Consider the following 27,732-nt stretch of genomic DNA (forward strand, 5'->3'; position numbering starts at 1 on the left):
CAGTTTAGTTCTGTGAGGAGCTCTACCACCATGGCCCCCAGATTCCATGCGGGACTCTCAGGCAACCACCCTCACTACTGGAGTTTAGATAAATGTTCATAGAAGGATATGGGGGTGGTAAAATGCAGGCCTATTGGACCCAATTTTGGGGGAGAATCCTAGACTTTCTGATATGGATGTTCAGAAATATCTTGGATTCCCAAGACAATTCAGGCACATTTTTTATTTATTAAATTTATTTATTTATTAAATTTATATCCTGCCCTTCACGACCTAAGTTGGGGTCATTAAATCCAAATCCAAACTTTACTGTGACTTTTTTGCACACTCCTAGTAGAATTTTAAATATAAAAATAATCCCTGCTTTGATTAGCCTATTTGTGCTGGCTTGTAGCGGAGTTTAAATTTAAACTTTAAAGTTCAAATTTCACCCTTCCGATCCATTGTAGCTTATGGGGAATCTTTCTGGGGCTCTTGGCAGGGGGACTGTTTTTAAAGGTAGAGACACCAAAGCTGCTGGTGACTCTTCTCAGAAGGACCCCTAAGTTTGGCAAAGATTGGTTTGGGGATCCAATATTACGGGCTGTCAAAGGAGGTGCCCCCATCCAGCCTCCCTTGGAAACAATGTAGAAAAAAATAAGAGCCCACCTGCAGAGTTGAAGGGGCAACAGGACCCATCACACTCACTGCATAACACCTTGACGTTGCAGTCACCCACTGCCACAGATGGTATCACTACTCACATGACAGCTTCAGCACCAGTCAGATCCTCCATCACTGCCCACTTGTAATGGACACTGTGGGCCATGAGGATATGCAATGTGTTTCCAAGCAGAGCCAAAATAATAAATCCAGCACTACAAAGTTGGACCATTCCATATTCCAAGGCCTCTCCACTATCCACCAGAAGCCATAGTAGTATGCTGGAGGCAGAGCAAGTCTTGGCAGTCACTAGGGTTAGGGCTATGTTCACATGTTCCAACACCAACCTATGTAGCAGTGCCTTCTCAGCTTCTGTCCAATTAGACTAGCAGTAACTATCATACCTCCCACACACAGGGAGATGCAGAAGCCAGCACTCTATGTTGGGTGGCACTGCAATGTCAAATTGCCTACACTGGACATGCATCAGCACTCTTCACCTATCAGAGCCCCATTGTGTTTATAGCATTTGTAGGGAATGTGTTCCAATCCACATCAACATACCCATACTCTGTCAGCATGGCCAATTGGCCATGCTGGTAGGGGCTGATGGGAATTGTAGTTCCTGAACATCTGGAGAGCCGCAGGTTCCCTACCCCTGGGTCAGAGCAAAAGCTCTCTCTGTTGGATCTCCGCTTATGTAATGACAAAACATGTACACATGCATGTGGAACAAAGGGTGAAGATGTCCTTAGTGGGCACTGACAGGTCCCTCAGAGGTCACCAAAGAGTCTAGTCCCTGGTTCTTGGAACACACTATTTCTCCAACAAAAGCCCCACCATGCAAAATACTTTCAGCTGTCTGGCACTCTTGTCCAAATCAGCAGCAAATGATGGTTCTATCTTGCTATCTGCCCCATGAGCATTTACTCCTGGAAGGGAATGAGTTCAAGGATTATGCTGTCATGCACTCCACTCAGCATTGTGGGGAATCTGTCCCTGCATGGTGCCTGTCCAAGGCAGGCCTGAGCCTACTGGGGAGGGTGGTCTAGAAATATATACAAACAAATAAATAAACTGCCTGAGCTGCCAGTCCAGTGCAGAGCTGAAAACTTGCGTCCTGTCTCCTGACAGTTGTTCTAGTCTATTCCTCAATCACCAAACCCCATTTGTGTACAGGGACGATGGTGAGAGGGGCTGGCTGTGGCCTCGGATGCAGGAGGCAGCATTGCCAGGGCAACTCCTGGTTGTGGACAAGGGGAAATGGGGAAGGAAGTGGGGAAAAGTCTCCTGCTTACTTGTCAAGGCATGGCTATCTCTTTGGGTCCTGGTGGTAGAGATGTTTGGGTTCAGAACTAAAAGATGTCATCAAGATGTCTTTGTTCTCTCTGTTGGGTCTCCCTTGTGCAAAGTGCTCACCCACTACTGCTAAATGCATTCACTGTGCACTTCTTTCCTCTGTACAAAAGGGCCTTAATGCTCACGCAAAGCCCATTTGGCAGGAAGTTGTCAAACAGTGTCCCATGCCACATACCCTATCTTATGAATTGTGCTGTGTCCTGGCTGGGTTTTTTTTAAAGCTTGGGGGGAATGACTGGGTCCTGGGAAGGGGACTTGGCCACTTCAGGGGAGGAAGGTGATTGGTTGCATCCTTAGGCGGCATCCACCGCTGCTTGGGGCCTCATGGTGTAGCTGCAGCAGTAAAGGGGGGGGGGCTTGTTGTTTGCCTCTCTAAGACCAGCTGTGATTTGTTTTTCTTGGGTCACTGTAGGGGAAGGCATTCCCAGACTGAAAGGGAGCAGACTAACTTGGGCTATGCCCCATGATCCACCCATAATGATGCTGGTGCACAGCTGTTGCATAGCGGTGCCAGTGCATGAATGTGGCACAGCAGAGTTGGTATAACAACTGGCCTTTATACTAGAGACTCTCCAATGTATGCTGCCATAAGTGTCAGTCAGCACCTTAAATCCATTCGTTCCACCCCCACTCCCCCCTTAGGATTATACTGTTAGTTTTACTTTTCATTCTCTGACAATGCAAAATTTCATCATCACATGTGTATTGCTTTGGTAACTTTTGAATTAAGGATGATACCTTTAATTCATTCCAATATTCAACATTTCAATATGTAATACATGTGATTTTTAAAAATTGTAATCTGCCTTTTGTGTGGCATGGATTTGTATATAAAGTGGTTAAATAGCACTGATGCTTTGAATAATAACATTACAGCTGTCATTGTTATATGACCATGGTGTCATTAAAAAAACACATGTGCTAGAATAATGCAAATATCTATCTACTATGATAATCAAAACATGTCATTTTTGAAACAGTATAGTTTTGTTGCAGAGATATTCAGTGATATTTGTTTAGAATATTCTGATTAAAATCTAAAAATAATGCTTCTAGTATGAACATATTAATCAATAGGCAGATAGATTACACACTGCTGTAGCACATATAAATATATAATACTTCTTAATGTGAATAAAGCAGTTAATGTCTTTAATAGGTACATATGTGATCTAATTCATCACAGGCCCCTTCCGCATATACAGAATAATGCACTTTCTTTTTAAAAAATGTGTATTTATGCAAATTAAGATATATAGTATAGATGACCAAAAATTAATAGTAGAAAGTGGGAAGGGGTGCATTGAGAGAGTTTTGAGAGAACTCAGCCAGCAGCCTTCACGTGCAGGAGCGGGGAAACAAATAAGCCTTTGGGGGCCCCATAAAATTGAACCCCCAGAAGCAAAGTTCACCAAGCCTGGATGCTATTACAAGGAGAGTCTCGTGAAGCCACCTTGAAAGTCTGGTGCCTCTATCTTCAAAAATGTGCAGCCTGCTTACACACTCAGAAATTCCCCATTGGTTACAATAGAGCCAAGGCACTGCAAAGCAGAGAATTTTGGGCAAATTTCTTGGGGTGCCTTTCAGGGGTACGCTTTTAAAGCTAGTGGCACCAAAATTTCAAGGTATCATCCGGAGGTTTTCTTGATGATACCATCCAAGTTTGGTGAGGTTTGGTTCAGGGATACCAAAGTTATGGACCCACAAAGGGGTAATCCCATCTCCTGTTAGCTCCCATTGGAAACAATGAGGGATGGGGTACCCCCATTGGGGGTCCATAATTTTGGCCCCCCTGAACCAAACTTCACCAAACACGGGTGATATCATCAGGACAGCCTCCGTATGATACCCTGAAATTTTGATGCCGCTACCGATAGCTTTAAAACTGCGCTCCCTGCAGGCCAAAATGCAACCCCCCCCAAAAAAATACCCCCCAAAAGCCCAATTACCTTGCATTTGGATTCGTTCATATTTGGGCAGTACATATTCGTCTGATTTTGGCCCGAATTCGCCCAGATTTGGGCTGAATCTGGTATTTGTTGCACCGGATCTCCAAGCCTAGTGGGGCGGCAACAAAAACTGGGAAGCCTCGGCTTCCTGAAAGCCCTCCATAGACAAAAAAAACCCCTGGCTTAAACCAGTTCCTCTTACCCCAATCGGGATTGGGCTGTAACAGTTTCAGATCTCTGATTCAATTCACTGGGTTCGCACATGCAGAATAATGTACTTTCAATCCACTTTCAATGCACTTTGCGGGTGGATTTAACTCTGCAGAATAGCAAAATCCACTTGCAAACAATTGTGAAAGTGGATTGAAAGTGCATTATTCTGTACGTGCAGAAGGGGCTGTTGCCAAGCAAGCCACTGTAGTGTCTCCTTCCATTTAACGGGGGATAAATACTGATCTATGTTATGGGGTTAGTATGTATGTGAAGCATTGTATGTGATAATGTATGTGAAGCATTGCACAGTATAAACTTGATATATTTGATTGGTTCATCCATAAAATGCATAAGTGTAGACCAAGTTGCTGGTTCCATGCTGTCTGAAATGTTTTAAGATAGTTCACTGCTGATTCTTGCACCATCTCAGCTTAATTGTGCTTAGTCATTACTCATTGTACACATAACATTATGTGACTGCACAGCTGCAGCAGCTTGTGATACATTGGATATGGTAACAGTTAGCCCTGGTGATGGGTTGTGCTATACCCTGAATACTCATTTACTAACATAATGAACTGAAAAACTAGTCCTTCTAAAAAGTCAAATATTAGAAATACAAATTCTGGATCTTAACCACTTAAATTATTGTTGCTGCATTGTACTTACATGAAGGGAAGAAAGGCAGATATGCGTAGTAAAAGTAACATATGAATCAGCAAAAAAAGAGGATCTACTGGTATAAAGAAAAAGCTCATGTAGTCAATGACCAACCACCTCTGAATGTCTCTTGCCTTGAAAACCCTATGAGGTTGCCATAAATTAGCTGTGACTTGACAGTGTGTGTGCGTGCACAAGCACGCACATACATACACACACATAGAGAGAAACAAGTAGGTAATCTGAGTAGTGGTAGGCCTTTTAAAGTCCTTGGGGAGAACAGCCTCAAGGCAGATAGTCAAGATAGTTCTTGAAAGCAGAACCATGAAGTAATTTTGTGTGTTGTCACATAGTTCACAAGAAAAGAAATTCTATGGTAACTCCAAACACTGTTACTTTGCTTGTAGCTTTATTGCTTTTTCCTTGGCTTTAAATATGGCAAACTGGCAGCTGGTCTGCTATTTCCTGTTTTATATTAGAATGTATTTGTATATATCATGTAAACCCACTTGTTTCATGATTTACCGTGCAATCATAAAGTGAGTTATTGCAGTCCAATCCCATTCATTTCAGTGCGCCTAGGCCGTAGCAACTCTGCATAAGACTGAGCTGATGGTTTTAAAATATTAACAGATATTGCTGAAACCTTCACATTTGCTTAAACCAGTGGTGGGATTCAAACATTTTAACAACAGGTTCCGATGGTGGTGGGATTCAAATAATGACTGTTTAAAAGTATTTTAAAATATTTTTAATATCACTTTTTTATTTTAAGTATTAAAAATATTAATACTTAATTAAAATATTTTAAGTATTAAAAAGTGAAATTTTAAATTTTAACAACAGGTTCTACAGAACCTTCGGAACCCTCTGAATCCCACCTCTGGCTTAAACCCTAACCCTGTCGTGATAAAGAAGTGCATTGTAAGTATGAGTGTGACTCTCCATAATAATTACAAGTTTATAAATGGTACATTTGGCAGACCAGTTAGCGCTTTTCCCTGTTAATGCAAAAAAACCCAAAAAACAGAAAACCCCCAGGTTTCTTGATTGAATGTAAAAAATTGATTGTTTTGTATTGTCCTTTACTTACCAGTAAATAAAGCTTACACTTTGAAACAATGGACATTTTTTTGTTTCTCCTGCTGTAAATCCCTCCGCCCCCCCCGCCCCCCATATTCAGGCATGTGGAGAACAACAGATCTTACCACAACATTCTGTCCCTGTGATAAGGTGGCCTGGCAGCATCTTTCTCTACCACTACCTGTTTTGCCAGGATAGTGAAATTAAGTAGGACTTTTCACCAGCCCCTTTCATTTCTTTTTCTTTAAACTGCATTCCTAGGTAAGCAATATCAGCTTCATTATTTTTTTCATTAAGATCCCAAGTTTAAGGAAAAATACTCACAGAGGCCTGGAAAGTAGATAGAAGCTATGAGAGGTTACCAAGATATGTTTTTCCAGTTTCTTTAAAAAGAACAGTTTGCTGTTAAATAAAATTAAGAGTAGATCAACTGAGCTGTTAACATACAAACTTCTACATACAATACCTCTCAGTCATTTAGATTAATAGCATCAGATCTTTATATGAGTGGAACATATTTTCAACCCAACCTTTTTGACCCTGCAGGTACCTTTGGAATTCTGACACAGTCTGGTGGGTACAGCCACAAAATGGCTGCTGCAGGATGCAGAGCCAGCCATTGCTCACCTTCATACAGTAAGGATCCTTGAGCTGTGTGGCAGCTGATATCGTGGTTTTTTAATCTGCCCAGCCAATCAAATGTCCAGTGGCCAATCAGAAGCCTTTTTGAGCAAGAGCCCAACTTGGCCTATCCACTTTCTAAAAACATTTGGCAGGAATCTGGAAATGTGTCAGTGGGCACCATTTTGTGTAACTATTTCTATTTGGTACAATCTTTTGATGGTAAAACTAATTCACTCAACATTTCCCATGTTCCTCAATAACTGTTATTCAATATTGATATTGATGCTGCAACTTTTAACTTATTTATTTGTTCATAACATTTATATGCTGCTTCCCCAAACCTGTTCAAGGCAGCTCACAACTAGAACAGTAAAATATAACTAAGAAAAAGAATAAATCATAAAATTAAACAATAATTCAAACATGCCAATAAAAATGCTCTATAAAAGCAAACCACATTAAATAATAGTTTAAAATTATGCTTATAAAATAATCATGAGGCCATAACACAGCTAAAAAAATGATAGAACCCCTTTAAGATAAAATTATCTGTGTTGAGATAAATATTTTTACCTGGCACCTAAAAAAAATACATACCAGGTGAGCTTCTAGGGAAAGGGCATTCCAAATATATGTTCCCAAAAGTGTTAGCTGTGTCTTGAGAGGAATGATTGCATGTAAATGATTTTTTTCTAGGTAACTTGAAACTTCCTGGAAGGAAAGTGGGAGTTCCCTGTTTAGTCAGATCTTGGATGCTAAGCAGTCAGTATAGAAGGGAGACCTCTATAGAAGACTGCAGAGGAAGACTGTTTGCTTCCCAGTTGCCTTGGGAAGGTCTCCATGAATTGGCTGTGACTTGATGGCACTTTAAGTTCATTGCTAAGCCAGCACAGAGAGACATTTTTGATGCTGTTTTGCACAAATGCACTTTTTAGAGCACCAGCATTAATTTATTTGAATTAAGTGACATTATGCCATCTAAAAGACTATATCTTGTCCCAGTGATGTTGTCCCAAGTTTAATTTATCAAACCATGCCTGTCCTTTGGTCTTAAATTATCCTGAGCCATAATACCACAACCAAGATATCTGACCCATCATTTGGAATTAAAAAAACCCTAATTATAATTTGATAATTGTTTTTCTAATTATTTATGCAATATAAGTTCTTTTGAAAAAATGAAAACTGATGCAGTTACTAATTCCCACCATTTCTATAGCCTTACACTGAAATCCTGAGTTGGACATGGTGGTGAAAGGGCTCTGGAAGTGGTGTGTGACCAGTATAGATTCCACTTAATGTCAGTGTTAAGTAGCATCCATGCTAGTGCAGAGCCACATACACTAGCATCAGGAAGTCATGTGGCTATGTGATACCCAGATGCTGAGGCTGTAGCAGTGCCAACACGCTTCCAGTCAGGAGCCCACGAAGGCCCCGATTCCTGCAGGCAGAGCTGACTCGGATTCCTCAGCCTGTTCAGCTCTTTTTTAGATGTGCACTTACACCAGCAAAAGGGTGGCATATCCCATTGAGCCTCATGGGGCCTTCTCATGGCTGTCGAAAGGTTGCCTTTGTTCCTCCTGGGTGTGATAGAGGTGGTGAGGCTGTCCCATGCCTGGCCACTGTGCACCTACCCCCACCCCCCAGGACTGGGCTACCCAACACTCTTGCAAAGCCTAGAAATACTTGGCAAATGTGTCCCCCTTTGAAATACTGAACAAAATACATATTTCTAGAAGGAAAACAAGACTGAGAAAATGCAGAAAATACAGAGAAAATTAAGTTCATCATCCGGTAGACTTGCTTCTATTAAGTATGATCTGCAAACAGCTAAGATTGTACCACTTTAATATGATTTAAACCTGTTTAGATGCAAATTCAGTTTTAAATGTCTAGAGTATTGCGTTGTAATTGGACAATGCTCAAACTACTTGCTTTTAAATAGCCTACCTGAAGTTCCATTTTAAGTTTTAAGAACCATTCTGAATTAGGTGGTTTGTGGTTTACCATTCTTGGCAGTAGTACAAAAATTGCTTAAGTGACCTGGGGGCTAGACTACAGCAGCAGTCCTTCAATCCTCTGACATAATCATCTTATGGCTAATGGAGCTGGCAGAGCAGGTAGATTCAGGCAGACTGCCTTAGGTTTCAGCCCAGAACCAGTTACTTTGACATGATGTCATGATCTTCAGTGGGACACTATGGCTGCAAACCCAGGACTTATCACTTGATATTTCTCAGCAGACCATGCAAATAATTGTGTATAGTATAATGCGATAATCTGTGACTGCCATGTGTAAAATAGACATACCAAAGTTACTTTGTGTGTGCATGTGCACTCACATATATGCTGAATGTTAACTTATTCCACCTTTAGGTGCACTGCTTTAAATACCTCTGTTGTATAACCATTACATTTCAAGCACTATACTCCTTATTCCTAACACAATAATCTATTCTGTGCATTGCTGACTGGTATAAATATTTTATGCATTTTACCCCATTACCATTTTCTGCACACACTCAGTGGTGTTTGTGTTTACTTCAGAAGATGTCAGCCTGTATTTCTCTGTGTATCTTTGATGCTTTGTTCTAGTGTTCTACTAAGGTGTGTATGTATTTTTGAGCACTTACTAATTTGTACCCTTTCTTTGTTCAAAGTTTATCATGCTGCATTTTTCATCTTGTAAGTTATGAAAAAATTATCTCCTGTTGCCTATTAAAGAAAACTTCTTAAGTTTATATGGCATCCTCATTTCTCTTTAATACATTTGCATTTCAGTTAACACTTGCAAGTATGGTTTCTGCCATTTATTTCATCAGTTAATGCTTTGAATACTTAATACCAGAAGCAAATCAAGACACTGTATTTGAGTTGAAGGCCCATAGAGTGAGATGACCATGGCTTAAATTTCAAATTACCAAGTCATCTTTGGATTACAGCCAAATGATTTTGAACTACTACTTTTTTCTTTCCTCTTAGTCTGTGCTGGTACTATCTGTCAGCACTTCTTTCTCTGCACTGATATAGCTTTTGTGTTATACTTTATTATATCATCAACCAAGTAAGTTACCTTTTCAGCACTTTGCTGCCCTAAAGTATAGGTCCTTGGTCCACTAAAATAGCAGTTCATTAGCGTATTACATTACATTCTGGCCAGGGCTCTTGTAAATTAATTATCTGTAATATGTAGAATAATATCGTTTACATATTTGATATATATTGTGCTTGTAATGGTGTTCATGTGAGCAACAATGTTAAGTGTGATATCTGGGTTATATGGCAAGGTTATGCCCACTTCGTATACTGTCGATTTGATATCAAAATAACATTGCTGGATTCTTCTCTTAGTGGAGGATGAAGACAGCACTCAGAAGTGATGGCAAGGGTCCTTTTCTACCCTTGACTCTTTTCACTGTGACTTCGGAATGATAGCTGCGGTAGTGATGGTATCTCTATTTGGAAATGAATAAGGGAGACTAATCACTTCTATTATTAATAGTTAGCCTTCATCAATGTGGTAGATATCCCTTACCTTGAAGCTCTTGGAGATTGATGTTGGACTTGGCAGACTATGTTGAAGTTGTCTGAGTGCTTTCTAATGGACAAAATGCAAAAGATGGCCATAACAGATTGGGAGGAAGAAACATGGGATTTGAGATGGGAAGATCTGTGGGGTTCACTGAACCGTGCTATTTAACACCTATGTAGTGAGATACTCCACAGTTTGGGATTTAGGTAGTGATATGCTGATGATCGTGTTTAATAATCCTGAAGATACTTACCAAATCTGTTCCGAATGCTATGGGTAAGTCACAAATGGAGAATACGCTGAAACTGTAGGCTGACAAGATAGAGGTGATATGAAAGGTTGCTGCTTTAGGTGAGATCTAGCTTTCAATTATTTATGAAATGCAGCTTTTATTGAAAGTCTCTATAAATAGCGTAGGAAACTTTACGCCCTATTGGACAAGCAGGTAGATATGGGAGTAAAAATACACTTTTTTTCAGCTGCATGTGGCTCCAAACCTATTTCTTTTCTCTCTCTCTTTTTTTTTGCAAGCACCTGGTGGTCACGGTACAACAACCCTGAGGTTTGATTATTGTAACAATATGGAAACTTCAGCTGTTGTAACATGTGACAGCCTGTTTGCTTTCCAGTACTAAGCATGCTGAGAGTCTGTCACTCCCATTTTGCAGTCTCTTTGCTGGCTTTTTACTAGTTTCTGGTTTCAGTCCAGGGTGCTTGCTTGTAATGCTTACTTTGACAACAGGGCCTGGTGTTCTTAAAGAGTATTCCTGTGGGATCTGTGAGCCACTCAATTGGTTCCTTTCATCCCCTCTCTTGCTAGAGTACATTTGGCTTCTGCCAGGACATGGAACAGCCTCCCAAAAGAAATGAGGAAAGGTCCTACCTTGCTGATGTTCTGGAAAAAAAATGTAAATCAGTGATTTTTAGGATGAAATGTAATATATGTTCAGTATTTTGGGTCCAAGGGCATGTCCAATTGTAGTGCTGAAATATCTGTTGAAATATTAATATTGATGTGGCTATCATACTTGTGGACTGGGTTTGCTTGTTTTTGTTGAGACTGTTCTAATTGTTACATTTATTTAATCATTTTATTGTTATTTCATATTGCCTAAGTATATTGGAAGACTGAGAGCCTTAAGGCATTTTAAGCAAGTAAAAAAAAAAGAATTAATTGCAATAATATTCTTTTAAAAAACCTGAAACCAAACTTGTGTGTTTTCCACTCTAGTTGCACTTTTTTTTGACAGAATACATACAGCTGTACAACTTTGTCCTCTTAGATCATTGTCACCTGTACAATTGTAAACAATCTAGTAAACAAATTTAAGCACATAGTAGACCTATAGTAATCAGTAAGATTTGCATTCAAACAATTGTGGTTAGGATCAGCCTGAAAGTTTCCCTTGTTAATCTGTTTTTGTTACTGAGTTTCTTGCATTATAATACCTGAACTAGCACAGTGGAAAAAATTTTAATGTGGTATATTATGTTGCTGGTTCAAATTTGATCTCACTCACAAATTAACTAAGTTACAGTTAAGTAGGTGGTGTCTCACAAGTCCTTCACTCACAGTCACCTGCAATATAGAGATAAGTAGAGGGAGGGGCCATGGCTCAGAAGTGAAACATCTGCTTTGCATGCAGAAGGTCACAAATCTGTTTTTTTTAAAGGGGTGATGTAATGGTGATGTTAATAACCCTTGCCTGAGATCCTGGATATTGTTGTCAGAGGGGACAATTCTGATCTTGATAGACCAACAGCTCCATCCAAAAGGCCGGGTGCCCAGACACAGTTCCACAGCCATGTGGACCCACTGTTCCCAAGGAGCCTTTCCAGTGGCGTGGGGAAGGTAAAACACAAAAATGCCTCCCCATCACCAGAAAGCCCCCATTGAGCATAATGGACCTATGCCACTGAAAAGCCCTGGTCACCAATAGGGGCAACGGTCAGGTAGAAGCCATGCCCCTGGACCAGTCACACTAAGCCTTAGGCACAGGAACACTGGCACAGCATTCAGCACTGCGTCCTACTGGTGGGGAAGGCTATAGGGGCCACCTGCTGGCGGTTTCACCCCTCTGCTGGGTCAAGTGCAGCCCTGTGCTGTTCCTAGCAGCAGATCTCCCTGCTTTTGGATGGGGCTGCAAAGCTCTCTGTGGGCCTTTCCCCACTTCTCCTGCTGCCACCGTCGCTGCGCGCTGCTCTGAGCGCGCGGCATCCCTGGCGCGCATCTGGGCGTCCCCACGACGTTTTCGCCAGCGCCAGGGATTCCGCACGCTGAGCGGGCGCAGGAGCGGCAGCGTCGGGGCAGCTGCGCTGTTGCCGCCCCTGATGTGGGGAGTGCAGTGGGACCCCGCGTTACTTGCGGAGAGCAGCGCGGGGCTAAAGGTAAATGGGGAAAGGGCCCCAGACTCAGTAGCAGGCTGCTCCATGGGTTCCTGACAGGCTAGAACTTTGAACTCTGAGTACGTTATATGAATGCTAAGTTTTATTATTATTAATTCACAAAACACTTCATCATCATAAATCAGGGCTAAGCAGCTTGGGTTAAGTGTATTCACAGTGCCAGCCATGGAATTCTAGATTTCGGCCGCCAAAACCCAATGAGTGCCAATGGCATTAAAGCTCCTCAGTCTGGCCTTAATGACATGAATTCTGTAGCTTAGTTGCATGCTCCTAAGTAAAGCATTATCAGATCAACATTGATATAAGGACTTTCATGGAGACTTGGAAGGAAATACAGTCCAATGAATATCTCTGTTAAACTAGTTGCCACCAGCTGACTTACTGTAGAGTGTTATGCCTATACTGAAGAGGATATTTCTTGTTGATGTATACGAGGACAGACAGCAGCATGTGAATTTCACCCAAGGAGTCAGCCTGTTCAGGGCTTCTTATCAGACATATGTATTCCTGCAAGTTTTGCAAAGGGAGACTGTTCATATCCAAGTCCTCATCGGCCTTCCCTCTTGGATGGAACCCCCCCCCCCCACACACACACACACAGACTCCATCCTCTCGCCATGGAACCATGACTGCCTGCCATATGTTCCCATGCCTTGCGTGCACCTGCTCTCCAGCCTCCATCTCTGCACCTCTCCCTGCCTCTGCAGATGTTCGTTCTTTCCACCCCTACTTTGTTTCCAAGTCTGTAGGGTGCGCGCTGCCCTCTCGCAAGGGCCAAGCGCTACCAGCTCCAGAAGTTGCCTCCCTTTCCATCTGGGACGGGTGCGCCCTCGCCCCAGTGCTGGCTGGCGTTGGCAAGGCAGGATGCGTTTGTTTGTGCTTATGGCACGGCACGGTCAGTAGAGCTTTCTTTCGTGCCTGCGCCCCACAAATGTGCCCCCTCTCCTCCTCATATCCCCCGTTGGCCCTGGCGCCCTCTCTCGTCGCCGGGGAAGGCGTCGCTTTGGCCGCTGTCCTGGCCTGTCCCTCTCGGCCGCTCTCTCCATTCGCTCTTCTTGCGCCGCTGCCAGCCTCCCTGTCTCGCCCGGTTCCCTGTTATTCTGGGTATTGTGTGTAATAAATGCAGAGCCGCCTCACACTAATCAAGCTGATTACAAATTCTTGCGCGCCCTGTGCCGGAAACTGCACACCCCTCGGCTCTCTCGCCTCCCCTCCCTCCACTCTCAGTCTCCCCCCCCCCCCCCCCCGCTTTCTGGTTTCAACCCCCTCCCCCTTCAGCCTTAACCCTCCAGCCCCCTTTCTAATCCAATTCCCACTTCCACCCCTTCTACGTGCCCTTTCTTCCTTTCCCCTCACCCCGTTTCCTCCCGGTTTCCTCCACCGCCGCCACCTCCTCCAGCTCGTCTGGGTGCCTCTCCCTCCCAAGACGCGTCGGATGATCCGGGGAAGAGCTCCGGGCAGCAGCAGCAGCAGGGAGGCTGCGTCCTCCTCCTGTCTGGGGTTGCATACACGTTGTTAAAAAGCCGGTGGCCCTCGGTGTTATTTTGTATTAAAATGAGGAGGAGGAGGAGGAAGAAGCGGCGGCGGCGGCAGCAGCAAGCAAGCAATAGCAGAGAGGAAGGAACATGAGCGAGGGAACGGCGGCGGCAGCAGCAGGAGCAGGAGGAGGAGTGATGAGTCAACTAATAATTTAATGGGGACAGAGAGAGAGAGGGAGCGGGGGGGGAGAGCGAGCAAGCGAGCAAAGCGAACCACGTCCGGGGACACTCTCTCTCTCTCTCACACACACAGTCCTGTAACATTCAGCAACAACCACCAACCCGGCCTAAATAAGAGTCATATCCAGCCGGGGGACAACTAGCCTTTTGCAAGCTCCCAGGATTTATTTTATTTATTTTAATTTTTTTTACAATCTGATCTCCTCGCTCACCCATCGCCTCCCCTCTCCCAGCTTCATTTTCACCTAACTCTTCGGAAGTAGATTTTTTTTATTTTTGAGAAATTTTCTTCCTGGTGTGTGTGCGGGGGTTGCGTGTGTGTGTTTTTACTTTTTGTCGGTGACTGTTTCCTTCCGCTCTCCTTTCCCAAATGCAATCTATTCGTGTGAATGAGAAAGGAGAGGACCTCTCTGCATTATTATTATTTGTTAAATAAGAAGCAAGGGCAGCAGGGGAACTGAATTTTTAGTGCCTTTATTTGCAACTTTTCTATATCCTTTTATGATTCTGTTTCTTAGGTTTCTGTTTCTGTAACATCTTGGAGGCTTTATGCAGAAAGTTTTGGGATTAGTTTTTTGTGGGAAGGAAAGGAAATCCCTAGTTGTATTCTGTGTATGTGTATGTGCTGTGTCTTATTACAAATAACTTAGAGGCTTATCGTGTAGTTCTTCTGTTATTCTTAAATCTTCTTATCTTTCCCTTTTTATCTACACTTTAAAAAAATGAATGCAGAGCTAGGTTGAGTAGCTTTTCTTTTAGTTTTACTCTCTCCTTTTTAAACAACGATAGAAACTTTATTCTCAGCATTACACTTATCTGATAAAATTTTAACTTTCCTCACCTAACATCTCACAATTCATTGACTAATACCTTTTTCTTTCCCCTGCTGCCTCTCCCCATGGCCACTACCTTTGATGTATGCATTTCCCCTTCCCCCTCATAAGAAAAATAGAATTTTGGGGAAAGGTATCCTTCCATTTTCTAAAACATTTTTTTTTAAAAAAGGACTTAGACAATATCAGTCTTGAGCTGTTTCTTCTTCAAGAGATCGAGCTGAAAAGGAAAACTCCTTTGCTTCTCTTATTTATATGCAGTCAAGTTTTGAAGTGGTGAGTTTCGGGTCTTTTATAAAAAATTTGCTCCAACTGCAATGTTCCTGTTTCTAGATAGTGTTTTGCTTCTTTGTCTCTTTAAAAGGTCACAGTGAAAGCTTGGCCTGGATTATGACAGCCATATGGAATGGATAAGAACAGAGCCTCTCTTAAATGTGATTAAGGGGTTTTATCTAGAGAGAGGAGGAGGAGGAGGAAGAGGAGAAGGAGGAGGGGAAAAGAAGAAAGGGGAGGGGGCTAACTCTTGAAATGTTGGGCATACAGTACAATGCTCCATTCTGTTAGCAGAAAGCGAGTTCTGACAATTGAATTCTGTTTAGAAAATGCTTAGGGTGTCATCTTGCTATGTTCAGTAGTTTGTTGATGAAACTCTATTTTGAAATGTTTGTTTGAACTGAAAACTTGAATGTCGAACAAATGTATGAATGTGAAACTCTGGGTGTTGTGAGCTGCGATATAACTGACTTCATGAAGAAATTGCGTTGACCAAGTCATGCCAATGACTGCTCTTCACTCTTCCACGCAGGTTTTGATGAACTTTAGCCTTGGACATGGAGTTTAAATTAGTTGCATTTTATACACTTTTTTTTTTTTGGTGCAAGACTTTCTGCAAGGTGAACAAGATAAAGGATGCAGAGGGTTGGGTGTTCTAAAGCTAATTTAGAATAATAAAATACAAGTCTGGGGCACCTTTAACAACGTTCATTTCTACGTGAACTTTTGTGAGTCACAGCTTGTGATAAAGAGCTGTGACTCACAAAAGCTCATATAGAAATAAATGTTGTTAGTAGTCTTTACAGTGTCACTGGGGTTTTATTTTGCTACTATAGACTAATCAGCTACCCCCATTTAGTAATTCAGAATAACCTAATCAGTGTTTTAGACAATATACAAACAATGAATTGCAGTCATATCACTTTTGTAGACTGAACGTAAAGTACTCTTGATTATGTATGCAATGGGTACCTTTTTCCAGTCAAAATCTTGAATCTGGTTTGTGTTGAGTTAGACAGTGACCATGACTTTTCCTGTCTGAAGCATTTTGAAATCATCTGCTAATTCTGAATGTAAGACCAGAGTGTCAGACAAACTGTTCTGGTAAAGCACTAGCAAATGCAGGAGATGTTAGTAATTTAGATGTGCAGTTTTGGGTTAAACAGCAGTTAATGTAATGAAAAAGAATAATCTTGATTAAAAAAAGTGATTAAAGTAGGCATATTTATTGTTAATGAGACTCATAACCAAAAACAGATGGGACCACAATCAACTGTAAACCTTTGGTTCTCAGCATGTCACCCTAGAGTGTAAGGATAAATAACCATTATATTCTAAACTTTATAGTTATTCAGCTGGCATTCTTAAGGTTGTTTCTAAACCTTCAGATTAACACAGTTGTTATGAAAGACAAAGCAGCCTATGATTAAACAAGAAACAAATTACAATGGGAATATACAGCATTGCTACCCAAATGCAGACCTTGTCAGAGCTTTAAAAAAGAAGTGATGCATTTATAGTGCATTAGAAGGTGCTTGTCATTGGATTAATGTTACTTTTTCTATGTGGCCAACCTCTGTTGTAGAGTTCATGTTCAATAATGCAAGTACTACTTCATAAATGATTGGTCACCTGTTCTTTGTAGTGAGGAAAGCACTGTAGACCCCGGGGATGGTGGGTGGTGGACAGAGGTAACTATTATAAAACAAGTATCTATCTAGAATACAATTGGATGCTTCACTCCATTTTCAAGTCCCAATTGCAAGCTTGAAGTAGGAGGTGGATAGATATGCAATATGTCCTGTATGTTGTCACAGAGCTTTATTGGGGTTTTTAAAAAGTATTATTTTGGTAAGAAATTGACATTTGGTGACTTCTTCAGTATTACACAAAAGTAACATGTAGTTTTGTTGTTTGATTTTGCATGTCATTCACTAATTATGCTCCACAGACATTTCTTGAGTACTAAAAAGTTTATAAATTTTAAACTAGATCCCTAGGTTGTGATTTTCTAAAGAAACTTTCCATGTTTTCCTTGATATGACTTTTCTAAGATGACACAGACTTACTGTTTCAGAGTCTGCTATATGACATGGAAAAAGTGTACGTGCATCACTTTATCTGAAGTTGGCTAACATTTAATGTGGAAAAATATGCTGATAGATAGATAGATAGATAGATAGATAGATAGATAGATAGATAGATAGATAGATAGATAGATAGATAGATAGATATGAAAAGATACATATACAAAATCTCTTATTATTAATTAATCTGTTACATTTCTATTTCTCTACAGAGTTTCACATAAGAGTTCTCTTTATTAAATGCCCCCAAATGAGGAATTTATATCATAAACTTGGAACATTCATGTTAGAGGTCTGTAGCAATGAACATACTACTATGTGAATTCTACAAACCAGTTATTCCTATTAGTCTTACATAAACGGGTCAATGACTAAATAGTAGGTTAAGAAAACCTTAAACATTTCAGTTAATTAGAGAATGAAATAAAATTCCTGAGAGTGTATTTTTCTGTTAAGAGACATTTGATATTATGTGAACATGCTATACAGATGTATTATGTACATATGTAAAGCTGCCTAAAATCTACGCACGCGTATACAACACACATATATTTTTTTAAATCATGGCAGGTGATCTTTAGAGGCGGGACTGAGTATGGATCATTTGAACGAGACAACTCAGGGGAAAGAACATTCAGAAATGTCTAACAATGTAAGTGATCCGAATGGTCCACCAGCCAAAATTTCCCGCTTGGAGCAGAATGGGAGCCCATTAGGAAGAGGAAGACTTGGAAGTACAGGAGCTAAAATGCAAGGAGTGCCTTTAAAACACTCTGGACACCTGATGAAAACACATGCTAGAAAAGGTAACATAATTCTAAATATGAAATAGTAATTTTTAAATAACGTAAAGTATCTTTTAGGAGACAGAATATTCTTATGAAATGTTGGATAATTCATCTTCCACTGTTACATTTTTTTTGTTCTACAAGTATTTCAATCCAGCTCTGATGGAAATGGCACTTGGAAACTTGAACTGTATGCTTGGGTGGAGCATATTGCTTTGTAGGGTGGAGTCTTTTTTGTATATATTTGGGAGGGGGAACCTTACCATTAGCTTTATCTGCCTTGCCAAGACCAGATACTGCTACCAGTCAAAGATAACTTGTATTATAATAAAGTTATTCTTTGTACGGTATTGAGCAAAACAATATTTTATATCACATGAATTAGTAATAGAATTCTTGAAGCAGCCAAATTTCTCCTTTTTTTTCTTGAAAAGGGTCCACATTTATAAGGTCAACAGGATCCTAAAACATTTGTTAGTTGGCTTCAGGAAAGTGATGCAAAGCTTTTTTGGTGTTCTGTGGAAAACTACTTTATGATGACCATTTTTCGCACTTTGTTTCCTTAAGTACAATTCATTACTAAGCAATGAACAACTTGGGTGTCGTATTGTTCAGTGACTGGTTTGCGGTAATTAGACATTCTCACAAGACAAGGACTCTTTTAGAGCCAGTGATTGTGGTATGTATGTATGTGCCTGTGTTTGTATTGTAAATAAATAGTGTACGTGATCTCTTTCGATATACAGCTGCAGTGTTCATTTAAAACAAGATAGAGTGTATATAATTTGGCATTTGTTTTAATACTCATTTTTTTCTTCAGTATATATTGCTACATGTTTATAATTCAGATTTCATTTTGCATTGGCTAAGCTAGTGTAAAATTCAACCAAGACAATTGAACACACACCATTAGAAGGCACTGGCACTTCTTTCGGATGCATAACGTTTATCATACCATCATTTATTTTTCCCTTGGATTGGGGAAAACAAAGAATATATTGATTTTGGAATGAACAGACACAGCAGTCCGTATTGTTAGATCTGTATCTATTAAAAATGGAAAACTGCACTTCAGCAAATTCTTTGGCCTCTGCTCATGATTACCCTATTTATTGATTGTTTGCCAAGAATGTATGCATCTTAAGAAAGCCAGGGTAAGGCATTAAAAATATAATTTATTGCTGCTTTTTAAACAGAGTGCATTAATATTGTACTGTGAAGCACTGGGGCTGTATAAAAAGGACTTTCTGACGCCTACAAACATATAAGTTCCATAAATTCCTAAATAGGAGATTTCAGCTGTCTCTGGTATTATGTGATATTTGCACAGCAAACTTTAATGTCAGGACAGTTTTAGACAAGGATTCTACAGACTTCTCTGCTTCTTATGGCAGACGTGCTGTTTACATAGACTCATAAACCTTCAGCAAAACCTCTAACACTGCCTTCAGGTTTAAATCATGCTGTATTTTTAGCATTCAGCACTGACCAGTGCTTTCCCCTATAATACTAGAAGGTTATAAAGTTGCTGTACTTGGCGGTGTTGCCAAGTAGTTGCAAGTGTGATCAGCTAGCTGAGATTGTGGTCTCCCTTCTAACATTTTTCACATTTAATAGAAGGGCATTAGTGACAGCTTATGGAGATTTAACATGTGTAGTCAGACGATATCTTTTTGGTAGACTAGTTGACACTAAAGACCAGTCAAAAAAGCACTCCTTCTTTAAAGCAACTTTCATTTGTGTATGGTAACTTGCAAGGCCTTTCACAAACTATAGAACAATATAACTTGCTTTCCCATTACATTATCAAGTATAGTTCTGAAAGACAGGCAAGGTGATTGGCTTCAAGACTGACTTTGCTTGGTTTTCAAATATGTTTTTTTTATTTGTAGCCAGTATATATATAGCATCATCTTGTTCAAGTATGGACTGTGTGAATATATGTAGTTCTTAGAATCAGGGACTTAACAGTGATCCCAGGTTTTGTTTTAATTTCTATCCCTTATTCTGTTGTGGCAGTGATAGGTCAAAGTTATAATCAGACCTGGGATCAGACATGCTTCACAAGTGTGTTTTTGAGTTTTTGGCTTTTGCAGCATTTTCCACAGCTTTATTAATACCAGGGAAGAAGCTGGCAGTTTACATTATGTTCTTTCGTTGGTCTTTTTTCTTGCTGTTGCATCTCACTTATGAGATGCAAAATATTGACAAGCATTTGGGTTTGTGTTCCATCCTGAGCCTACTCAGCAAAGCAGAAAGAATTTGTACACCATTCCAAGCAAGTCTAGTTTGCCAGAGACTGTTGGTGAACAGAACCCTGAAGATGTAGTGGAAAAATACACATTATTGAAAGGTGCCTTTTACTTAATTTTTTCCCCGTGTGTCAGCATACAGATCAAACAAAAAGACTGTAGCACAAGCAGTACTCGTGTTAATCAAAAAATCACTTTTCCAAGGGGAGTATGTATTATACCTTTTATAGGATTAGATTAAGCACTGTCTGTCCATTTACAGAGGCATGAATGTTTTAGGACTCATTGGCAATCCTAGATACCTTGGAAAAGTAACCTTTGCTATCATTTATGCCAAAGATCATGCCCTTCTGGCAATGTGCCTTGAGGCAGCTCCTGAGCAGAAGCCTTTTAACCCTTCGCTTGTCATCAAAGGGCATAATCTGTATTACTGAAGACAATAAGAGTTTTGTGGTTGAATTAGTGAGTGCAGGTGTTGTATTTACATACTGCTTCTCCTTTTCCTTTTAAGTCTTCAGTTATGATTTCAGCAGGACAGCTCCTTTACACAGTGAGAGCTGTTTGAATATTCTAATGTTTAAAAGGTCTAGCATGTTTCATTGATACTGCTTTCATTCCATTGTGATCAGCGAGATGTATGATTGATAAACCTTTTGTTCATCTTAACTTCAGTGGGATCTCCACCACTGTAAATAGTGGGATCTCCACCACTGTAAATAGACAAGAACCATTGTCTTGAAGTTAGAGTTTAAAATTTTGGTGTACACAGTGTGCTGTATGTATGTATGTGTATATGTGGGTATATATATATGTATAGGCATTCAAAATACATACAATGATAAGTTGGTTTATTATAGTAAACATGAAATTGCTTTTTCCTTTTCAAAATATGTATCTGTTTATATGTAGTTTGAGTGTGCTATGTTTATTTCCAATAATAAAATCAATTAGCATTAGGATAGGTTGGATTTTCTTGCACAGTTTTGTTAATGTGAGATTTGAAGAACAGCCAAACAAAGGTGAAATTTTATAACAATTAGTAATTCAGTATTTCTGGCACAACTAAGGAAGTTTTATTGAAAACAGAATTATGTAGATGGCAGTACAATGGCTTGCTCTGAAGGCTTATGCAGTACATATTTAAATAGTCATAGTGCAAGCTCTCATAACAAATCAGATAAGATAGGAACAACCAACATTTTTTCCTCTGCAATCAACATCATTTCTACAAGCAGGTACTGAATTGTAGAGCAGATTATGACCTATACTTACTGCTGTTAATAATGTTTTAACACATTTTTGAATGTAATGTATCTCTGTCAGGGACCTGTTGGTAGGATTTAAGCTATGAATTTTTAAAAATCAAACTATCCAAAAGGAGTAAATAAGTACTTTGCAGATTTTAATCTCCTCAAATTATTATTACAGGAACCATGCTTCCAGTATTTTGTGTAGTGGAACATTATGAAAACGCCATAGAGTACGATTGTAAAGAGGAGCACGCAGAATTTGTTTTGGTAAGAAAGGATATGCTATTCAACCAACTGATTGAAATGGCATTGCTGTCCCTTGGATATTCTCATAGCTCTGCTGCCCAAGCAAAAGGTAAATATAGCTTGATAAATTAAAAAACAATTGTTGTTTACTTTAAGAGGAGGAGGGACAAGGCGTTGCTTGTTTTCAGGAATGCTGCATTGATGTTTGTAATATGCGGACAGACTAAGGAGATATTATACATTAGAATATATTCTGTTCTGTGAAGAGTTATAAATGCCTGCAATGCGATTGTTAATATGCTTTCCAACTTGAATAATCTATTACCACTGTTGATGCACAAGAACGTGTAGAACACATTTCAGTAAAAGAAGTATTGAGAGAACCAACTTCCTTCTAGAATCGGGGGGGGGGCTTTCTCCTCATTTCTAGTGGTTTGTGAATTTCCCCAAGTTTTTAATACTATCCCACATCAGGAAGCCCTTTACGGGTTAAGTTCACTTATTGACAGTTGCTGTAATAATATTCTGTTGATTATTTTACAGCTTATACAGAACAATGTATTTTAAATCAACCACAAAAAAACATGGATGCTTTTAACTTAAAATTGTGAACCTAAATCTTAAAACCCACTTTTCATATTTATCTATTTATTATTTTTGCACAATGTAGGACTAATTCAAGTTGGGAAATGGAATCCAGTTCCTCTCTCCTATGTGACAGATGCCCCCGATGCTACAGTAGCTGACATGTTGCAAGATGTATATCATGTGGTCACACTGAAAATCCAGTTGCACAGGTATTTCACGCAGGGTGCTAGCCACTTGGTAAATTAGAACTTGTACATGTAATATTGCAAATGTTCAATTCCTGCTTAATTAAGCTTCCAAATGATGAGGTTATACCTGTACTATTTTGTTGCTGCAGTTCTTCAAAAAGAAAAACCCCTCCACATTAGTGTTGAAACCTTATATCCACATAGCTCTTATTCATAGCTTTTCTTTTGGTATCTCATTAAAAGTATATTGCATTTTAGTCAATTAAATGATGCATTACAAGAAGGCATTTTACATAAAGTTTACTTAAGAGAAAAATATTTTTGCATATCATGAACAGCACCATCTGTGTGCATTTTGAAAAAGAATGACTTGTTCACTGTTATTGTTGCAGTCTAGGTTTTTAAATTTCAGTGTAACGAAAAGAGGGGGAGACTAATATATTAATTCCTTTCATGATCAGTCGTGAGAAGGCATTACACCTTAAATTGTTTTACCAAGCGCATCAGAGCAGGAAGGTAGAAGTAACATGAAAAAATAGTCGCCACATGCAGCTGATGTATAATTCATGCATCAATACAGCAGATGTGTTGTATAAAGTAATTAACTAATCGGAACAATCAGGAGACTGAGAGCAATCTCCAGATGCATCTGCTTGATGCGCAAAATGAAATCTGTCTGTCTTAAAGGAATGTTCTGCAGCAGAATGCAATCTTGTAATAATCCCTTTTCTAATCTTATGTCTCAAATAGTTGCCCTAAACTAGAAGACTTGCCTCCTGAACAGTGGTCTCACACAACAGTACGAAATGCTCTGAAGGACTTATTGAAGGATATGAATCAGAGTTCATTGGCCAAGGAATGTCCCCTTTCTCAGGTAGTTAATATAATATCCAATAAATAATGAAACGCTACAAGCAACATTGATTTGAGTTTCTGTTGACTGTTGCCACTGGAGTTTTTTCCTCCAGAAAATTAATTCACTTGATGGCTTGATCAGCTATTGAAATATAATAAATTCATTTTACTCTCTGAAAGAGTTTGCATCTAAATTCTGCTGTATGAAGTTGGGCTTTCTCTGGGTTTTATTCTCAAATCTAAGAACTTCTGAATATGACTGCTTTAATTGGGCATGTATATCACAGTGGTTCAAAGATTCTTGACTTTGTTAAGACTATCAGTGGATTTGAGCATGTGCTAAATACACCAAATTAGTTTAATATGCTAGTTCATGAAAGTGAACAGTCTCTTTGTATTACATGTGAACAGATTGTTATGCACATCTGTAAAAGAAAACCAAAAAGGTATTAAAATCTGTACATCTAATAATTCTTACATTTGTACAGTACTGTTGTTCAGGTTCTCACATGCATTTTGAGAGGATCTGCTACTATTGTATACGTGCATGAAGAAGTTTAATTTTAAGTATGCTTATATCCAGTTTTAAATTCAATCAGTCATGTAAGAAAGTATATTTACAATTATATTGTAAGTGTTCAGTGTTTTCTGCGTAACGCATTTTGTATTTTTAGTCCTTTACTCACTGTTTTTCCATAGAGTTCTACGCATTTGTAAGTGGCCTTTTAATATCGTTTCTGTGCATAGATGTCCTTCTCTGATCACTGTGAATGTACATAATGTATCTCTTTTACCTAATTCCTCCTACTGTTTCAAAACTGTAAGCATCTGGGAGCTGTTCCCATCAGTTTTGCCAGTTTTTTACTGGTGTCTGGTGAAATTGACAAATTCAAGGGAAACCCTGGGTTGTTTCAGGCTTTGAAATACAATTAGAAGTATTACTGTGTATGCCATCATACTGTTAGTCTGGACTGAGTCTAGAGGGGGAAGAATAGGGAAGATGATGGTGGTTGGAGAACACAGATAGGTTAGAAATAGCAGAGAGGTTTAGACCGTAACCAACATATTGTGATCCACATGTAGTGGCAAGACAGTATGAGATACTAGTTGGGGCAGTCATGTGGGGAAATTGTCTTATCCCACTATAGTTGGAGGAAGGCATATGGTACCACATGTTTACTAAGGTGGTAGAAGACTGTTATTAAACTAATTGACAAGGCATATGTGATATCTGTCAGGCATAATTCATATTAGTCTGATAATCCTCACTACATCTTTGTAATGAAGGTCAGAATTATTATCCTTGTTTTGAAGAAGGGGGGTGAATGTAAGCATACGTGGCTTGAAAATGTCTAGGGTTACTTAGTAAGATAGGTCATAATTCCAGAAGAGTAGCCATGTTTCATGATGTCATTCATCTAACATGTTGGACTGTGGTCCACCAAAGCTTGTGCTGGAATAAAATCAGTCTTTAAGGTGCTATGATACCCTGCTTTGTTTTGATAGGTCTGAACACAGACAAGATCTAAATGTTCTGGCTTACAGTCAGGGTTTTTTTGTCCTCTATACTAGGTCTAATATTATTCATGGCTGGAGTAGTTGAAAAATGGTTTTATATGTTGAATAGTGTTTGAGTTGAGTGCGGAGGGTTTGTTCGAACATATTTGAATTTAAATTTCATTGGAATAAATGGGTCTTGCTTCAGTCTCACATTTGGTGTTGATTAAGGCATAAAAATGAAGAAATTTTCTCTGTAGTGCAGGCATAAGTACATTATAAAATCATGCAAATCAAGTCCTTTTGTGTCCTATTAAATTGTTCTTTTCATTTGTAGTTCTAGAAGACTATTAGAAGAGGTTAAAGCACACAAGACATTGATACTCTCCAAACACAAGTTTAGCAGAGAATTTTCTCTGGGTCTACTAATCTTTCATAATTACATGTGTATTGTTGTTGGAAACCATTCTGGCAGTATGTTTGCAAGGCTTACTGTGCAAATATATTCTTTTGGCTTTGGGGTTGTGATTATTTCTTAACAGGAAGAGACCTCCTTAGCTTTATATTGCCAAGTGTAAGCCTGTCTGGGAATCCTGTGTAAATGTGTTTGTGCTTTGGAAAAAAAAAGTAAGAATCATAAGTGTAACTAGTATGCTTGTATGTGTCCTTTTTATACCAATTTATAATGGAGACTGCATATCATTACAAAATATGAAGCTTGGTCCTGTACATCATGACTCTGGATATCGTGGTTTGTTTGGTAGAATCTGTTTGGAATCAAGTGGTCACGGAATTGAAGGCATAGCTTTTATTTTATTTGGACTCAGTGGAAAATAATTCATCAGTTGATGCAACAACTTACTTACTTTGGCATGTTATGGCAATATAATTGCTGCTTGCCATGATATGTAAGTATGCTGTGTTTGTAAACTGCCAGCATACTCTAGGGTCCAGGAGATTCAAGTTAGGATCCTCATTCTATCTCAGAGGATAGTTGGATGATCTTTGATCAGGAAGTCTCCCTCAGGCTCTCCTGCTTCAGAGTTGTTGTGAGGGTAAAATGGAAGAGACGAGAATGTTTTGCCCCTTTGGTTCCTCATTGACGAGAGAAGTGTGGTATAAATAAAAGTATAAAGACCCATTGTTTATCCAGGTTTCTTTCTGACAATACTATCATTATCCACCATCATTAGTTTTAAGATATAATTTTATGTGATATAAAGCTTTAGTTTAGATCCCCTTGTGAGTACTGAAACCAAGAGTCAGGAAAACAATTCTTTTTAGATCATTACTCCAACTCTTAAAAAGGTATATGTTGGAAAGTTTGTCTTGCTGAACCAGTGCTTACGCTTTAAGAACCCTAATTTTGTATGAATGGTGTTAATTGTACTGCTAGAGTGCAAAGAGGAATAATGTCATATTGGGCAAAATTAATGTATTCTGAATTAAGGTTGTAGCCTTCTTGAATTATTCTGTTCTCTAGTTTCAGCACAGTCATCCTTAAGCAGAGTCGCACTTTCTAAGCCCATTTATTTAGGGATTTAGGAGGGCAAAACTCTGCTTTGACTGATACTGTGAAGGAGCAAGAAGAGTCTGTGCATGAAATGGATGTGCTTTGTAGCAAATATAATTTGCTTTGTAGCAAAATTAATTTTGGTTATTGTCATTCAAGATAAAACCTTAAAATCTGGAAAATTTAAATCTGAATTTATAGAGTTTTTTGTAGGGAACCTTTTATTTTTTGCTTTCCCTAAAAACTGATATAGGGTTTTTTTTAAAAAAAAACTCCTCTTAAACATACTGATTTGGAATTATACCTTTGGAGCTGAGGCATCTTTTTAAAAAAATCAATTTCAGGATGCACAATTTACCTGCATGGAGAAAAATTACCAATTAATGCCCTGGCATTTACGATGGGGAAATATGCAGTGATTATTTGTTTATGGCTATGTATTCTGAAGTGGAGACATAATCACAGTATGTTTTCATGAAGTGCAAGGCATCAGTTTGTAATTTTTCACGATGCATGGAAACTGGGTATCTAGAAACTGGGTTTTTATATCTCTGGTGTTAGTATGTTTAAGTTGAGGAGAAATTTCTGAAATTATCACTAGGAAGTCACTCATTTTCTGTCTGTGTACTGAAAATTCCTGGGTTGTACCAGTATATATCCACTGGAAAATTTGCAGTACCTGTGCAAAATCTGCCTCCAGGGCAGATTTCTGTGATGCAACAAGTACTGTATTTATAAATACACAGGAGATAATGTTATTGATGACCATACAGGAGATGTTTAAAAAGTTGGGTACAAATATTTGATGCCATATTGGGTACTACATAGGAGAAAAATGTGTACATAGGTAGAGCTTTTTTAATTTATAGGTCAGCACCCATTAGCATCCATGGGTGGGAGGTGTAAAGCTTTCATGATAAAGCCCACTCGTTCTTCCTTTGAAAGAATAATGTGTGTGCATTGAGACCAGTGTTGTGTATTTCTCATAGTACTTTAAGTTACAAGACGGGAATATGTCTTGTACAGATTAATACCCTTGTAAGCATAAATATTTAGGGAAGCAAGAATAGCATCTGTTACTAACGGAAGGATCTCTCTTGTTCTGTAGCATGACATTTTTGGTCATGCTATTGGTACCGCCGGTCTTAATCTTCCTTTGTATAATTTCAGATACTG

At 39.3% G+C, this 27,732-nt stretch overlaps 1 protein-coding gene across 14 annotated transcripts in view; it reads left to right on the plus strand.

Annotated features, from left to right (window-relative positions):
- Positions 1-27,732, plus strand: part of SATB1 (SATB homeobox 1) — a 118,265-nt gene that overhangs the window by 18,383 nt on the left and 72,150 nt on the right. For 5 of the 14 annotated variants that reach the window (XM_048510728.1, XM_048510732.1, XM_048510733.1 and 2 more), the window contains exons 1-5: positions 13,778-15,295; positions 17,950-18,185; positions 21,848-22,024; positions 22,586-22,712; positions 23,442-23,568. In XM_048510728.1, the coding sequence (XP_048366685.1) occupies positions 17,975-18,185; positions 21,848-22,024; positions 22,586-22,712; positions 23,442-23,568 (642 nt within the window). In that variant the 5' untranslated portion in view covers positions 13,778-15,295; positions 17,950-17,974. Of the gene's footprint in view, positions 1-5,669; positions 5,748-13,776; positions 15,296-17,949; positions 18,186-18,240; positions 18,847-18,867; positions 20,521-21,847; positions 22,025-22,585; positions 22,713-23,441; positions 23,569-27,732 lie in introns of those variants that run through there. The other 9 variants (XM_048510731.1, XM_048510739.1, XM_048510730.1 and 6 more) reach the window with 8 other exon arrangements.

This window comes from Sphaerodactylus townsendi, linkage group LG11, assembly GCF_021028975.2.
Source record: "Sphaerodactylus townsendi isolate TG3544 linkage group LG11, MPM_Stown_v2.3, whole genome shotgun sequence".
NCBI lineage: Eukaryota > Metazoa > Chordata > Lepidosauria > Squamata > Sphaerodactylidae > Sphaerodactylus > Sphaerodactylus townsendi.